This window comes from Aulonocara sp. 'chitande type north' Nkhata Bay, linkage group LG9 (assembly GCF_057382095.1).
Source record: "Aulonocara sp. 'chitande type north' Nkhata Bay isolate Kocher_YH1m ecotype deep benthic linkage group LG9, A_spYH_male_GT1.1, whole genome shotgun sequence".
NCBI classification, from domain to species: domain Eukaryota; kingdom Metazoa; phylum Chordata; class Actinopteri; order Cichliformes; family Cichlidae; genus Aulonocara; species Aulonocara sp. 'chitande type north' Nkhata Bay.
Genome location: NC_141352.1, coordinates 30,245,474 through 30,263,328, shown reverse-complemented (window position 1 = coordinate 30,263,328; position 17,855 = coordinate 30,245,474). Strand labels below are relative to the sequence as shown.

The following is a 17,855-nucleotide window of genomic DNA, read 5'->3' as shown; positions in this document are numbered from 1 at the left end:
TTTAATTTCCATCTGGTCTGTTTTTGCTTTCCTGAAGTCACAAAGAAACTGGAACCAGTCTGTTGTTAGTTGCTGGAAACCAAACTGGGTTTTATTAAAAGCTGCTGAGAACCATTTATTCACTGAGATCCAGAACAGAGGTTGGGGAAGCTTTTTGCTTCCATTTGTCTTAATTGGAAATGTTACTTGACAAATGTCGTTAGCTGGAAGCTAGTTGGTTGGTGTCAGATGTTGACCTTAAAATGTTTGTCAAAAACATGTTTATTATTGAAAACAATCTGCAGACCAAACTAAGCTATAACATCAATCAGAAATGACTTGATTTTGATTTCCTGTTCTACTGTCACTGAAAATTTCATACCTTTGACCTTCTGGAGCTTCAGCCTGACACTTCATCTGTTAGATGGGACAGCAGTTAATTAGGCTTTTTGTAAAAAAACCAAAAACAAACCCAAAAACAAAATGTTGTAATATTATGGAAACAATAGTTTGATCTAATGTATTAGTTCATATGCTGTCATTCATACTTTGCAGTAGTTCATTGAAATGCCTTTTCTGTACTCAGGGTTTGGTCTATAAACTGCCTGAATCCATCAGTGCAAACATTAAAAATTAAAAATAAAAAGTTCAACCCGAATTGAATTTTACCTTTTTTTTTTTGTACTTGTACAGGAGCTGTACAGTAGCTGTACAGTATCAGGCATAATAATGCTGTAAAGCAAAGACTCGCTGCAGCGATGGCTCCTAGATGGGTTGAATTCTGAGTCCCATCATTCTTCTTTGTTGCTTTTTGATATTTAAAAAAAAAACTCTTCAGTTTTATGCAGCTTTACATTAAATTGACTAAATTAACTTGCAGACAGTTTTTGAAAATCAAACTTATGGTACCTCACCTCCGTCTGTTGGCATCATCCTTATTTCATTCTCAGACACTTTCGTCTCCTCAGCATCACTGAGTTCACAGGTGTATATCCCCTCATGATCTGCAGTAAGGTCCCGTAATGTGAGGCTGCCCGACTCTGAGACATGCTTCACGTGCTGCTCCCACCCTGCATAGACTGTGTAGGAGATGTCAGCCCCACTCCTGGTCACAATGGACTGACTGTGGTTGAATCTCCAAATGAGGTATGAGAAGGAAGTATCAGAGGGAGGGCAGAGGATTGTTGTTTCAGTGTTTGACCAACAAACGGAAGCTGAAAAAATGAAACAGAAACACTGATTATAAGTAAACACTTTGGATAACTTTGTCATCTGGATTATAAGTATTATTAATGTGCAACATCCCCCGCCCCCTTTATTTTTTTACACAGTAGCCACACAGCAAAATTGTATTGAATTTTTTTTTCAATATTTTAATATTTTTTCTATTTTTTTGTGCTAACTCAAGTACATTTTAGTCTCACATATTTTTTCCCGATTTCACCATTTTCTGTATTTATAATGCGTTAGAAAAAAATGCAAGACAGCAAAGTACCAGCTGTTGCTCCTCCTGCCCTGAGCAAACATGAGGCAAATTTGTGTGCTATCACTACTTGTAGTATGTGCGTAGCTTTAGTTTTCTTTTGTTTTTGGTCCCTCTACAACTGTACGTAGTTTTGTTTGTCAGACTTATTTATTCTTACTCCACCAGGGCTGTCCCTTGTCAAATATAGTAATTAATAATTTTATGGAATCTCAAAGTGAAGTAAATATGTGGACTCAGGATCTTATCTCTGTTTTTTGCTTTTGAGCATTGCTTGGTGTCCTAAGGTAGTGACCTCACATTGGGCTGAGTTGAGTGTGAAGTTTAGTTTCTAACCCAAGTAGAGGAGTTTAACTACCTCAGGGTTATGTTCATAAGTGTGGGAAGTGTCAAGTGGGAGACTGGAGATGTGTCTCTTTTCCATGATTCCCTAATCAACTCAAAGAGGCTTGCGTCAGTTTTGGTTGTTTTCCTTTACAATTGAGTACCACATCAGTGTGGTTGGGGTCATTGTAACAAGATGGCCTGAAGGTCCTGTGATGTTATTTGTTTGCGACACACAGACAACAACATTGGAGGCATCAAAGCCCCGTTATATCTGCTACTCAGTCTTTGGCTTTTTGTCAGACTCAGGCTGATGGTAGAGAGCCAGAGAAAGCAACTCATGGCAGTGTTGGTTTTTGTACAGCTTGTTGTGGGATATCAAAAATAGCATGATTGATTCTTGTGAAGGAGTAGTTCTAATAATAACTCATTAAGTAAAACCATTGCCTGGCCAGTCAGTGGCATGCAGTGTTGACGTCACATTTTCTCATTAACTCAAGTTGTTTGGTACTTCAGCTGAGTAGGTATGAAAACACACCAGGTACTGCCACCTAATGGAAAACCCCTAAAAACTGGGTCATGTTGAGTCAATCTAAGTAGCTACTAGTGGTGAAGGGCTAATACTGTAGTGGTGTGTTGTGGTGAGGAGAAAGCTGTGTGAAAGGAAAGCTGTTGATTTACAGGCTGATCTGTGAGTAACGACTGACAGACTAAAATTATACATATATGAGTTTCCTTTGCACATCTGGACTCAGCCTTAGAGATGGGGTGTTGAGCTTGCTAATGTGGGTGGGGCTCAGTTTCGAGCTACTACTCCTTTTCATTGAATGGAATCAAATTAAGGTGATACAGGCACCTTAATAGGATGCCTGCAGGACCCCCTCAAAGTGAGGTTTTTAAGCCATGAAATGTATTTTAGGCCTGGGGACAGAACCAGTACGCATCAGAGAAACTCTGTGTATATTGAGTATGTTTGTGTGAACAACACTGGGATTCAAATGTGAAAGGTGAAAAGTTATCTTCTTGGGTTTTTAAAAAAATGTCCCTTTACATATGAATTTGTTGAAAAGTGAAAGAAAACTACCTATTCACACACCTGAAAGCTCACACAACCTATCGATTAACATCTTCAGCTCTCCTGCTAAGAAGTGGATGTACCAACCAGTGCACAAGAATAATGTCTCATTTAGTAGGAACAATTGGCACTCACTGGGTTCATACAAAAAGGCCCACCATGCAACCCACTACGAGGCATAACTTGAAGAAAAAAACATTACTCATAGATGTACATGAACAGGATAAGCACATTTTAAATCCAATGTAATATTAAAACCACACATGCTTTTACAACAGGACCTCCAATCTTTTACAATCAAGAGATTGGAGGTCCAAACAACCAATCAACCAAATTTAGGTGTGAAAGAAAACTAACGTCCAGTTTGCCCAGAATAAAACAAACACAATACCATCACTGGTCCTTTTTGGGATCATCTTTGCAAAGGTTTGAGAAGCTAGATTTGGTGGTTTTCCTATCCTAAAGACCTAGATCCATAGAGTTTAAATTATAAAATTTACTTGACCATATTGTCACGCTCCTTTGGTAAAATGACACTAACTTGAACATTTATAACTGGTTAAACTGATGAACTGATTATTATTTCTAATATCATTTTAATACTTTTTTTTAGGTTAATTTAACATCATCATAGTTTATTGGATAATATGTCTTTAATAAAAAACAAACTCTTTTTTTTTTTTACATCCTTACCTGGTTTAAATAAAGTTGCTCTCTTTCTGTTTCTGTGAGTGCTGATGGTGCAGCTGTAGTCTTGATCGGTCCCACTGTCTGAAACAATCAAAGAACTGCTGATGTTGTAAAGAAGCCGTTCAGTCTGCCGGACTGTGGTGGTGGTGTTAGAAGTACTGTTGGATGAAGAGCTGGTGGACCAGGCGAGTTCAGGCTCAGGGTAGATCCCCTCTGAGCTGCAGGTGATGATGTTTCCTACCTGCTGAATGTTGACTTTACGGACAGGAGCTGCAAGAGAAAGAAAGGGAGCAGGTGTTATGTTCACATATTTTAGGTCTACTTCATCAATTTTTAAACAAATGGTGTGACACGTGTTTATACAGAAATATGATCAAGTGTTACAACAACAAAGATTTAGATTTAATATTTTTTTAAACCTATTAAAGTTCTGTGAAGCATTTTGAATCAACCTTTCATTGAAAAATCTGTGTACAAAAGTATAAGTATTACTGTGACACATTTGCAGTAAATAAAAACAGAAAAAAAGGATACTAACAGAGGAGACAAATTTATTGAATGAATAAATTGTATGTCTCTTACCACGTATCTTAAGGTTAATGAATGATTTCTGACTTTCTCCGTCAGTGCTGGTGTAGCACTTGTATTTGCCTTCGTCTCGAACCTCCACCTTTGTCAGCTGCAGTGAGGCGTTTCCTGCGGAGATCTGGTCGTTGAACAGTGACGTCCTGCCTCTGAAGCGCTCACTCTGGAGTTTGAGCTGGTCTTGGTTATTGTAGAATGAGTGGACATTAAGGTCTCCTGCTGATACCTGATGCCAGTGGATGACTACAGCAGTGCCATCATAGCTGCATGGCAACAAGCATCTCTCCATGAAAATGCAGGAGACTTCAGTATCTGCAACAACAGGTAGAGACACATAATCAAAGTCATGAATCAGAGGTTTTGTGTTTGTGTATCTGAGTTTGTTTCTTATTAGGTTTCCTTTATTATGGTGTTGGAAGTTTGGATTGTTTTAATTTAATTTGAATTAATATTTATATTTATATTAATACTTTTATGTTTTATTATTCTAGTGAGGCTGATTATTAGTAATCGAGTTATGGGTTCCATTTTTATATTTTTAACTTTTTAATCCCAGTTTTGCATCATTGTTTTTTTAGTGTTTTATATTATAACATAGTTATCTAGAGTTACACCAAAATGTGTATAAATAAAGGTTTTTCACTGGTGAAGGAAAAATGTATTCAAAACAGGGCCTACCTATAAAGTCCATATATCATTCACATCAAAGAAGTCAGTGTGGATGAATTTTTGCAGTTTTTACAAAATAACTCTAACAGACTTCATTCAGGCTTAAACACCTGAAAACCTGAAGTACAAGGTTATGAAAATAAAGGACACTGAGAGCAGAATTGAACTAATTTACAGCTGATAAATGAGAAACTAAAAATATACACAATAACGATTAATGATGACCACACACCTCAAACATTTGCCAGATATGCATGTTTTGAAGCCTTCAACGTTATGAGAAATAAAATCATGTGTAATATGAGTTATATATAATGTTTGATTCAATATAATTTATCCCAACGAATAAAGCAGTTATTTTGACACTTAACCTGACATGGTAATTTTTGAAACTTTGTAAATAAAGTTAAAGTAATATCTATTATATAGCTACAAAAAACAAACAAACAAACAAACAAAAAAAAACACTCGACCTGTGGGTAGCCTTTATCCTCCAAGCTCAAGTCCTCTACTGGAGGCCTGGGAGCTTCAGGGTCCCGCAGAGTATGTTTACTTTTCCTAGGATTTCTGCACAGAAATCTCGGATGTTGTTCCTGGGATCTGCTGAAACCAGTTATCTGTCTTGGGGAGGATCACTGCCCAAAATCTAAGCTCTTAGCAGCTTTAGCAGGGACAAGCTCTAAACACAAGATCAAGTGATCTGAGTGATAACAATATCAGGAAGAAAGAAAATTCTGACCATTTTGGTCATTTTCTGGCTTCATGTTATTCATATTATTCTTGGATTATTTATCTCATAGTAAATTTTTGTGCTGCCCCTCAATTCATTGTCAAAGTAAGATAAAAAATAAGATTTTTAGAGAGAGTTTGGCTAAGATGCACACACCATGTCCACATACCAGTCGATGCTACAGAAGAGTTTGGTGAAACACGAAATGAGCACAAAGTTACTTATTTGTAGTGCTGTTCAGAGCAAATCCAAAGTAAATCTGGTAAAATAGAATTTAATGGTGTCATTATTAAATTAGTGTAAATTTGGAACAACTGCTAAATATGATCAATAACAAAGATACCTGATACATGCATGTTTTAAAGGTTTCCACACCGAAACATAAAAACATATTTTAAATAAAGTTATGCAAAGAAACATGAAAATAAAACAAGAAATCTTTGAAATAAGAAAACACAACACAGTAGCAAACTGAAGTATGTTGTCAGAAATGTCAAACCTCAAACAGTGACAGCTGGTTGTCCTACAAGCTCTGCTACCAGCTGTCTCCTGACTCATCAACAAGAAGATATTCTAAGATTTCACTTAGGAGGTGTGCAAGAATCCACCCTAACAGGTTCTCTTGCAATCCTCAAAAGTTTAAGGACAGATTTATTTCACAATAACTATGTCAACCACAATTAAGATATTAAGATATTAGGATATTCTCTCCACACTGCAAAAACTAGGGTGATCTCTGAACTGCCGCCACCGCCCTTGCACCTTTATACACAGAGACACATACAAAGAACATTCCACAAACTCTTACATGTTGGCCCCTTCAGCCCCATCCTTAAAGCCTTCTCCCTCACAGAGAATTATGACCTTGTTTTCTGCTTGGCCGTCACGTGAGGATTTACATCCCTGATAAACAGTCTCACTATCTGTTTAACGTCTCCCATTACAAGTGCACATGCATACAACTAAGTGAGAAAGTTTCATTACTATCACCAATGTGATATGATTATGATTAAAATATGTGATTAATACATGAGAAAATAAATCTGCTTCCACATCGGTTTAATTAAATCCTCACTGTTGGTATAGAGGACAAACTCACTATTATACACTCAAATGTTGTTTAAACCATATTCCTACTTCACTGCATAATGACTGGATTAAAAGAAAAAGAGGTTTCTTGTCGTACCTGTAATTTCTGAGGTTTATACCTGAGCTTTCTGCTTTGGAAGCTTCTAAGTTTGACTCAGTCGCTCTATCCAGTACCTCCTATATTTGGTTTGTAAACATCATAACTGTGATTTGTATTTAAAATAGATTAAGATAATATGTGCAATGAATTTTCTACTCACCTCCTCTTATAAAAGTCCACTGAAAAGTCAGGACCAACAGAAACACGACACACTTGATCCCAGCCATTATCCTGCTGTGTTTCATGGTACACTATCTGAGCGTTTAAAAGGTGAGTAAATACTACATGACGTCACATGACATCTGACCCAGCTTGTTTGTAACTTGTGCTAGGTTAGTGTACTCAATGCGATAAAATCACACCCTTCATCTGAATGTCTGAAATACTTTTTTGTGACACACTGAGGAGCAAGTTAATCATAAACTGCTCACAGTATTACTTAATCTCTTAACACAGAGTTCAACTGCCCAACCAGAAAAAAATGTTTGGATGAATAAGAATCAGTGACACTGTCTGAGGTACTTGGGCGTAACTTTGTGCTGAACATTGGGGGTCAAGATCTCTGTTTAAATAAATAAATAATCTGAGTAAAGTCTCAAATGGCTAAACATGCAACCATTTTGCTGGTAATAACTGAGTGAAGAAAATCAACAACCTTTTTATGCAAGATAATTCATAACTTTATCGGGGAGGAGTGGGGGGGGGGGGTATTTTGGCTGGGTCTGATTATTGGGGGGGGGGGGGGGTCATGGTTATCCAGTCATGGTTTACTGAGAGTCTAAATATTTTCTCTGATTGTAGAACTGTGGACGTGATGTTAGTCTTGGACTTGGCCAAGGTTCACTTGCCCTGGTGCTGAACAGGACCTGGGTATGTCACATAACTACTATAAGTATACTGGAATCATCTCTTCACAACTAAAGATGGATGAATACATAAAAGTTTAAGTAAGACTGTCACCTTCTGATATTTCATCTTGTCAGGGTGTGCGTGGAGGAGAGGAAGACATGACCCAAACGCTGGACTCACGGTGCAGGATAATGGTGTTTATTATGCCGAAGTACATGGAAGTAACATGAACAGAACAACAGGAAATGAGAACGAGTGACAAAATAAACTGAACCTGAACAAACTGAAAACACTGGGTCACTGACCCAGGAACCCTGACACATATTACATACATTTCTTTTATTGGGCCCAAAACTGGACTTCATTAGTAAATAAGTGATGTCACAGTGGCTACATCTACTGTTAGTAAACAGTTGTTATCCAGACGTCATGGAATCAGATGGAGTTGGATGTTAGTGGGGTGAGCATTTTTGCATAGCATTTATTTTTTGTCATTGTCAAACAGGAGATTTTAGATAATTTCAGCATGCATTAGCAGAATACTGCTGGACAAATATAGCAGGTCACAGATCCTGCCTCTAAACTCTGTCAACCCCTTTCTTTTCATTTTCAAGCACAGCTACTTTCATGCCTAGTAGTGTATTTTATGAACCAAATTGCACAGTTTTAGCCATAGCTGAACCCTAAACCCTGGGAAGATGTCTTTATTTATGCAAAGGAAAAGACAAAAAATCAAGAACCACGTATTGAAAATAAATTGGAACAAACAGGAATGAGGCTCTTAGTCTCTATGCTTCATCGTGTGATAAAATACCAACTCAACTCACATACAGGCATGAGTTACTGCTCTCTCATGTTTACTTCAGTTTTGTCTGATATCAGGCTACTTTTGTCTTTTATTTTGTTTGTTTATTAGATGTTTATTAGACAATCCTAAAACCATGCAACAAAAAAAAAAAAAACACCCAACAAAAACAAACAATCTGAATCTCTTCTTAGGGTAACTCAGTCCCTCTTCCATAGACTAAAATTTATGTTCCAGCATGTTTTACAATGCTGCTTCTACCTCTTGGTTTCCCCACTTCAAAATGTTATTAAAGGCAAAGGGCGATGCAAAACAAAACCAAAAAGGGATGAACCAAAGCTAGAGACACAGGGAAACCACAAGGAAACGCACACAACACTTTGAGATGATGCGACATGGAACAGATGGAGACTCTGACACAAATACACAGAAGGTAATGAGGAACGTGGGAGCACAAGGGGAACACAGCTGAGGACAATTATACATGACAAGACAGGGAGGACACGAAAGTGAATATACTGACACAAGACGTACCTTCAACGCAACACAGGAAGTACGACAGACACACACAAGCACAGGCCACGATATGAGAGCAGAGGGAACACAGGGACGTGGGACCAGGGCAGGCACAGAGACACAGACATGACTCAAGCTTTATAACATAGAAAACGTGGACATAAAACATGACAGATTAACAGACGTAGACTTAACATGGCGAACAGGAAACTTAACACGGGGGGGATGGCACAAAGGAGTCATAAGGAAACAAGAACTGTAACTAGGCAACCTAGGAGCTAACAAAGACTAAATGAACCAAACCATAAACAATGAATATCAAAATACAATGAAACACAAAAACACTGGATCACACGACCCAGAACCATGACATTTAGTCTGTTACTGTTACTGTCTTGGAGCAACTGTAACCCATGTCATTTAATCTGATTCTGATATGACTGAGGACTCAAGTGGAGGACACATTGAAAGGTTCAGAAAATTTAATGAACAGAATTGGATTTGTTTTTTAATCTATAGAGCTACAGAAAAGGTTGGTTAAAATGCCGCGTGGCTAGGGAAAATAAGTTATAAGTATTTAATTGAAGTTTTTCTTCTTTGTGCTGTAGTTTTGTGTCAGAAAATTGTGTCAGAATGACAAATGGAGTGATACTGAGATCCTTCCAAGACCGGACAACACATAAACATGAAGAAATATGCATTTGGAGTCATGTCGAGCTTCGGATCCACATACGCATGTGAGCAGCTATTCTCCACCATGAACTATGTTAAAAACAAACACCGCTCACACCTCACAGACAACAGCATGCAATCCAGCGCAGATGAAAGTGACTTTGTACAGCCCCGATTTGCAGTCCCATTAAGTCCCATTAACCAGGTAAAATACATATTTATGCAGCTGTTTTCAAAATATTTATTTTTCATTGTTTAGTGACATAGTGCTTTTTTCCAATGTATTTTTTAAATTCAGGTCAAGGCTCTGCTACAGGCTCCGAAAGCCCAAAGGCGATATAAGGATGACTGCTCACCACAGTTTTTGTTTGCTACATGGACAATTTAAGTTCAGCTTTTTATTTGTGTTTCTTTTTTGTTATTATTTTTTAAGAGTTCAAAATGTGTTCATTAAATAAATACAATTTCATTTTCTCTGTAGCACTTCGTGGATTTCATAAGCAACACACTATAGTTTATACAAAGTGTAAAGGTAAAAAAAACAAACAAAAAAAACAATATATACAGTCGGCCCGACCCCTGATTTAGCAGCACAAATACATGAATACATTTTACTCTATATTTATTTCTTTGCACTATAGTTAAAAAAATAAATATAACTAAACTAAACTCAAGTTTTTCTTTCCACATTTCAACATTTTTCCTTCTTTTTCATCATTCAGTTTGTCAAAGACTCCAAGCTCCACAATCCCGGAAACAGCAGGGATGGATATTAAAATATTTAGGTTATATTATAAAATTAACAGTAAGTCTGCTCTGAGGAGGAGAGAGAAAAACATGCTGTACTTCAAGAGCCGGAGTCTGCTAGTAAAAAAAAATCTTTGTTTGCAGTGTAGAAAATGTGAAGCATGCTTTCAGTGTTCTTGTTCCTCAGCGACAGTGTGTCCCAGTAACAGCTCCACATCACAGATGTGAAGGTTTTCTTCTGTAGTTGTTCATCTGTTAAACTTCCAGCTTTGCTGAGCTGACAGCCAAAATGATTTTAGCTTCTAACTTAATTCTTAATTAATTCATCTTAATTGTAACTGTTCCGTTCTTAGTTGCTGGGAGATAAAATGTGTTTGCTCTGGAATTCATTGAAATCTTCTGGCCATCATTTATTCCTTCATATCCAGAACATAGGATAGGGAAGTTTTTTGTTTCCACCTGTCTTAACTGTAATTGTTACTTGACAGAAGCAGTTCACTGTTCACTGGAAGCTGCTTGGCTGGTGTCAGATGTGTTGGTTGACCCAACAAAACTGAAATGAAAACATATATTCATTATTGAAAAAATATCACTTCTGTAATAAGTCATCACATCAATCAATGTTTTCTTAATATGATATTCTGTTTAATTCTGCTTTCATTGAGCTCAGTGTTTTCATATCCTGGATGTTGTTCAAATTTTGTCTGAAGGTGAAACTTCTGCTGTCTCAACTAAAGAGATGATGAAAGCTTTTTGTAAAAAAAAAAAAGTTTTTAATTTTATGGACTGATTCTTATGTAGCACTTTTCTACTCTCCCAGAGTACTCAAAGCACTGTATACCACATTCACAACCATTCTCACAAGCACTGACTCTAAACTGTGTTTTTCCAATGAGATTCACACGCACTCACACGCCGATGGATGCATCGGAGAGCAACTTGGGGTTAGTATCTTGCCCAAGGATACTTGGCACACAGACTGGAGGAGCTAGGGATTGAACTGCCAACCTTCCGATCAGTAGGTGACCTGCGCAACCTCCTGAGCTACAGCCACCCTATGAGAGCAATGGTGTCCTTTAATATGGTAAATGGTAAATGGCCTGTATTTGTATATCGCTTTCCTTAGTCCCTAAAGACCCCAAAACACTTTACACATTCAGTCATCCACCCATTCACACACTGGTGATGGCAGCTGCATTGTAGCCACAGCCACCCTGGGTGCACTGACAGAGGCGATATGTTAGTTTATATGCTGTCATTTGTACAGTGTTGTAGTTCATTACAATGTATTTCATTCACTTACTCTTGCTTTGTATGGAGAGCTGGGGATGCATCTGTATTTAGAAAAACAACAACATTAGTATAAGCATGCTAAATAACATTTACAAACAAAGGCAGACTCAGTTTTACCTTTTTCGTTTTTTTTATCCAGCACAGGACTGCTGCTAATACTGCTATAACAAAAAGGCCTCCAATGATCCCTCCTATGCTGGCTCTCAGCTGGTTTAAATTCAGACTCTGAGAACTGTCATTTGGTGGATCTTTAAAAAAGAAAAAAAATCTCTTTAGTTTGAAAACAGAGACAGTAAGGTAACAACTGTTTGCTTTTCCTGTCACATGCCAGCATGTCCTGAGCAACACAGGACAGGGGGTAAATGTGTGTGCTACCACTGTCTCTAGTATGTGCTTATCTTTGTAGTTGTTTTTAGCACGACTCGAGTTTTGTTCATATAAGTTTGTCAGTTTACAGGCCAATATATGTTCCTATCTGCAGCTATAGGCACCACCTGTGTGTAGAGAATTAAGGTCTATGATTGTGAATAAAATCAGTAGAAATTAGTTTCCTCTGAAGTGGATCCAGTGTCAGCCTTAGAAGCAGATTGTAGAACTTGGTCATTTGGGAAGGCTGAGTAAAGCTACTACTCCTTTTTACTGAAAAAATAGCCTGGATCCCTCCCAGGTAACATGTTTCAAGTATATAATGTAAGACCTGCTGCAGACACGGGACATACTGGAGAGATCACATCCGTGGTATGTTTATTGTGTGTTTTTCAATTATTATAAATTGGGGTCAAAATGAACCAAACTAGTTTCATCATATAAATACAAGACAAATAATTTTATATGAAATGAATTAAAACTAACTAATATCAGAATCAAAAGATGGTGAATAGAATTGGACTGCCTGTTGGACAAAACCTGCAAGCAGTGTTAAAGAAAGGGTTTACACTAAATGCAATGTAACTGTCACTTTGTAAAGATATTAATACTAATCAATTTTTCCTTAGATGACATTAATAACAACTTATAATAATTTGAAAAAAATTAAGTTTTCATCTCACTGTAAAACATTCTTATGGTCTCCATGGACCTCAGCAGTACTTTATGTATGTTAAGTATGTTTATCAGATGTGTAAGGTGAAAAGCTGTCTTCTCTGGTCACTGACAGGATGTCCCCTTATATCTTAATTTGCTTCAAACATGAACGAAAACTGCCTCCTCAAAATCCTCAGACAAGCTTCAGATTCAAACCCAGAACCCTCCTGCATAAAGTGGAAGTACCCACCCCACCACCATAATGCCTCAGTGGGAACAACAAATACTGACTAAAGTTCCTACAAAAAGACCTCAGCAAAAACATATGTACATGTAGATGTATATGAATGGACTAAGCACATTTTAAACATGTTATGAGTGTACAGTAATACTAAACTCTCTTCCTCTGGACTAGATGAGATCAATCCACCCCTCTGTCTGGAAAATGACTCTAAATTGGACTTTGGAACTTATAAAACTAAAACTGATCAATTATTAAATAGTGTAATATAATTTTAATATTTTTTTGTTGAATCTAACATGCATCATATTTTATTAGATCATACTTCTTAATTGATATAAAAAATAGTAGCCGAAGCTGTCATAAACATGCTGTAAATGTGTATAGTTAGTATTAATGACTTTGCATTCTTACCTGGTTTAAATAAAGTTGCTCTCTTTCTGTTTCTGCGAGTGCTGATGGTGCAGCTGTAGTCCAGATCAGTCTCACTGTCTGAAACTATCAAAGAGCTGTTGATGTTGTAGCGAAGCTGTTCAGTCAGCTGGACTGTGATTGTCTTGGAGGTTATGCTAGATGAAGGGCTGGTGGACCAGGTGAGTTCAGGTTTAGGGTAGATGCCCTCTGAGCTGCAGGTGATGATGTTTCCTACCTGCTGAATGTTGACTTTTTGGATCGGAGCTGCAAAAGCAGAAAAAACAAACATGTTTTATGTTCACATATTTTACTTTACAAGTTTTTTAAACAGGGGAGTGAAGCTGATATTTAAATATAAATATGACCAAGTTTAACAGGAACAAGAATTTCATTGTTTGTATCTGTGTAAGTTCTATGAGGTGTTTTGAATCAGCTTTTTGTGAGCAGCAGATCTTTTCATGCAGTGTGAAAGCTTTTTTCATTATATTAATCCATGTTCCACAACAGAAAGATTTATTATCATGGTTGCTTTTCCCACACATTTTTGAAGCTACCAGGATAAAAAAGGAAAAAGCTCTAATAAATATTAAATTTTATGAATATAAACATTTTACTAGCTTTTCAGTTTGAATATTTAACATAGCGACTGTTTAGTGTTACTGATTTGCATTTTTCCTGTATGTATTTCATCTACAGATGGAGCAATTGTTGACCACTCAGCCTTGAATAAATAACATCACATCCTCATATTCTAATCACAATCCAAGCTAACAATGGCACAAGTACATACAGTATGGTATTCACAGTTTCAGAATATTTCTGTGCAGCGTAAATATTCTGGCACAAGTTAGCAATAGACAAAAACTATAGACAATAGTATGACATTTGTTGGTTTCCGCTGTCAGTTCAACACTGAATTTCTTGAATAAATGTATAGTTTTTGTCTCTTACCATCTATCTTTAGGTTGATAAATGACTCCTTGTTTCCATCAATGGTGCTGGTGTAGCACCTGTATTTGCCTTCATCCTGAGCCTCCACCTTTGTCAGCTGCAGTGAGGCATTTCCTGTGGAGATCTGGTCACTGAAAAGTGAAGTTCTGCCTCTGAAGCGCTGGTTCTGACGTTCCAGCTGATCTTTGTTGTGGTAGAATGAGTGGACAATAAGGTCTCCTGCTGATACCTGATGCCAGTGGATGACTACATCACTGCCACCATAGCTACACGGCAACATGCAGCCTTCGTTTAAAATGCAGGAGACTTCAGTATCTGCAACAACAGGCAGAGACACATGATCAAAGTTTAACCCTTCTGGAAGTTAAGAACTAAAAAACGCCCCCTCCTCCACTTTGGAAGTTGCACCTCTGACCACCAACTTTGATGTTAAGGAATTAAAAATCTTTTCTCTCTCTTAAAGCCTCTTATTATTTTTCTGGACCAGGAAATTCTAACCCAATCATGTAGCACCAGTGTGCCATCTTTGATTAAATCATTTTAATGAAATGTCATCTTTTTCTGTGCTGGGCAGAAAACAAAAAAAGTATGTAAATAATATATTCCCTTTTTTTTAATGGTGATAAAAAATATATTTAAATAGTAGGGGTGCAACAATACTCGTATCAATATTGAACCGTTCGATACAGTGCTTTCGGTTCGGTACGCATATGTATCGAACAATACAATTTTTTTTATTTATTTTATCAACTTTTCTTCTGACGATGCTGTCTGTGTTGACCGCTTAGTGGATCTGCGTTCGACTACTCCGCCTAGGCTGCACTGTCGAGTGCAGATCCACTGAGCGCAGCGCAAGCTAGCAAGACAGAAGCTAAGCTCGTTGCAACATGGCAACTGCCTCAACGCTACCCGAAATTGAACCTCCCCCACCCTCATTCAGATCTGGTGGTTGGAACTGTCTTGTTTTTCATGTGAAGCAAGTGGCTGGCATAGTATACAGGAACATCTGGGCCCAGTATAACCTGGAAGTCCCAAGGGAGATGCCCCCTAGGGTGGTCAAGAATGACTGAGCTAAGATCCTGTGGGATTTCAAGATAGACAAAATGGTGATGGCTAACCCACCGGACATAGTGGTGGTAGACAAGCAGAAGAAGACGGCCGTAGTGATCGATGTACAGCGATACCGAATGACAGATAAATCAGGAAGAAGGAACAGGAGAAGCTGGAGAAGTACCAGTTCAGAGAAGAGCTCGAGTAGATGTGGAGGGTGAAGGTAATGGTGGTCCCAGTTTGACTCTATTATCTTACAGAAGTTATTCCTACTCTACCAAGGGACATTTAAGCTGAAAAATAGCTTTTGTACCTGGTTATTTATTTTAGAGCTTTTCTTTAATTATAAACTTCACACAGTCACAGTGAGGGTTTGTTAAATTTACATTTTATCTTTGTGTATGTTTAATTAAATCCTCACTGCTGACTGTGAGAACAAACTCACTATTGTCAAACATTGTGTAAACCATATCCCTACTTCACTGAATACTGATGATAAAAAAGAAACCAAAAGAGATTTCCCTTACGCACCTACATTGACCCATACACACTTACATTTCCTTCTGTATTAAGCTTTCGCAACCACATAACCTTGATTTGTTTTTATACTGGAATACGTAATATGTGTAGAGAACATCTCACTCACCTCCTGTTACATGAGTCCACTGGAAAGTCAGGACCACCAAAAACACGACACATTTGATCCCAGCCATGATCCTGCTCCGTTTCATGCTACACTACCTGAGTGTTCAAAAGGTGAAGAGCGAAGGTAAAATCTGACCCAGCTGGTTTGGTTGCTTATGGCATTCACTGTGAAAAAATTCACACCCTTCATACCATAAATGTTTGAAATATTTTCACAACACAACAACAACTCACAGCATTCATGTAAGAAACTGTTCAAAGAGAAAAGCTGTAAAAAAAAAAAAAAAAAAAAAAAGGTTTGAGTAAATAAGAATAAATCAATTTTCTGTCATGGTTTGGGTGGGTACCTGCAGATCTCCAACTGCGGCTCCTCCTCCTTTAGGCGGGGAACGGTTGCCCCTCCCTGGCTGACCACCTGTGGGCAATTATTCCGGCAGCATATAAGACCTGCGCACTCAACCGTTCATCGCCTGAGTATCTGCTATCCCATGTTAGTAAGTGGAGTGTGATTGCTTTGTCCAGAACCCGTGTGACGACTTACCTGTTTTTCTTGTCCTCAGAGGTCGCTCCTGGAGTGGAGGTCTCGCCTCCCTCATCCCCGCTTTCCTCGACCTGGGCCACCTGCTGCTGGTATGATGTTGCCAACTGGCCCGCCACTCACTTGCCTGCCTCCCCACACCTCGACCGCACCTGGGCCTTCCGCCCCACCTGTCCCCTCCACCTGAAACCAAGTAAGGCAACTCAGTTTAACTGTGGAGGATCGCTGATTGTCTGCTGGATCCCGTTGACTGTGCTCTCCTCTCATTACAGTGCACTTCATAGTCCAGTTTCCACCTCCCCACTGCCTCAGCTGTTCAGCTGTATCCTAGAGTTGTCTAGGTCACTCTTAGTTAACTTAGTTTTTACTGCGCGCCTCTAGTGTGGTGGCGTCGTGTTGTTTTGCTGGTGTATAATTGTGGGGGGAAATAAACCTTTTGTTCACTTACCGTCTCGCTTCCGGTTTGGTTTCTACACTTACCTCGTGCCGCTGGGCCGTGACATTTTCTTGATATTTATTTATAATCCCCTGTGTTAATCCTTGATATTTATAATTGAGTGATCTGTATATATTAATGCTGTTTCTTAAATGTGTAAAATCTGTAACATAATGTATTGTTTGGAGTTTAGTCTGTTACTGTTACTATTTTTACCATTTCTTCTTGGAGCAACTTCAACCCACATAATTTCCTTAGGGGTTAATAAAGTATTCTGACTCTGATTGTTTCAGGATGACCTGCCATTATCCAATCACACATCTGCTTACCTGTATCTTTTGCTCGTTTCTCCTCCTCTTCTTTTCTCTTTTTTCTAAACTGAGCACCTGATGGCTTTGAACTTTTCTTGTCCATCTTCCATTGGTTTTAATTTTGCACTCCAGTATGAACACAAATCCCCCAACTCGATGATCACCACAATTAACCTAATAGACCTACAGCTTAGTTCACAGATTCACTTTGTCTATTTCTGGGATTTCGCACAACCCAGTATTCAGATCGTGAGTACATAATGGTCTTGGATTTACAATATTATGAATGAAATGTGCTCTATTTGGAAGCAGCAGGTCTCCCTCCCCTTTTGACAGGTTGTGTGTGAGACTCTCGCGCTCACTTTTCGCTTATAGAATTTCGAAAAAACATCGGTGCAAATTATAAGTCTGTATCATAATGTCTGGTGTTTTCGTGTTTGTTGGTTTGTTTTTATTTTATTTTCTCTCCCCTGTGCGGCAAGCAGGCGTACCTCGCGATCGGAGGGCGCCCTTACTCCTAACAAATGGGTGATAGTAAACCGATTGGTGTCTATGCCATCCCCCAAATGCGCTGGCTGATGTCGGGGCAGCATGAGTACGAGCAACTCTTTTTTTTTTTTTCGAGATGCCCGTGATGCCG

General features: G+C 38.3%; 1 protein-coding gene across 1 annotated transcript; it reads right to left on the bottom strand.

Moving 5' to 3' along the window:
- Positions 1 to 658: 658 nt before the first annotated feature.
- Positions 659 to 16,345, bottom strand: LOC147322389 (CD276 antigen-like; the record flags this gene model as incomplete). The annotated part of the gene is made up of 7 exons (XM_086306837.1): positions 15,932 to 16,345; positions 14,236 to 14,550; positions 13,285 to 13,548; positions 4,134 to 4,448; positions 3,555 to 3,821; positions 894 to 1,193; positions 659 to 786 (listed from the first exon to the last, which is right to left on the bottom strand). Coding segments are annotated over exons 1-7 (1,674 nt in total), but the record flags the coding sequence as incomplete, so codon positions are not given.
- Between the last annotated feature and the right edge of the window lie 1,510 nt (positions 16,346 to 17,855).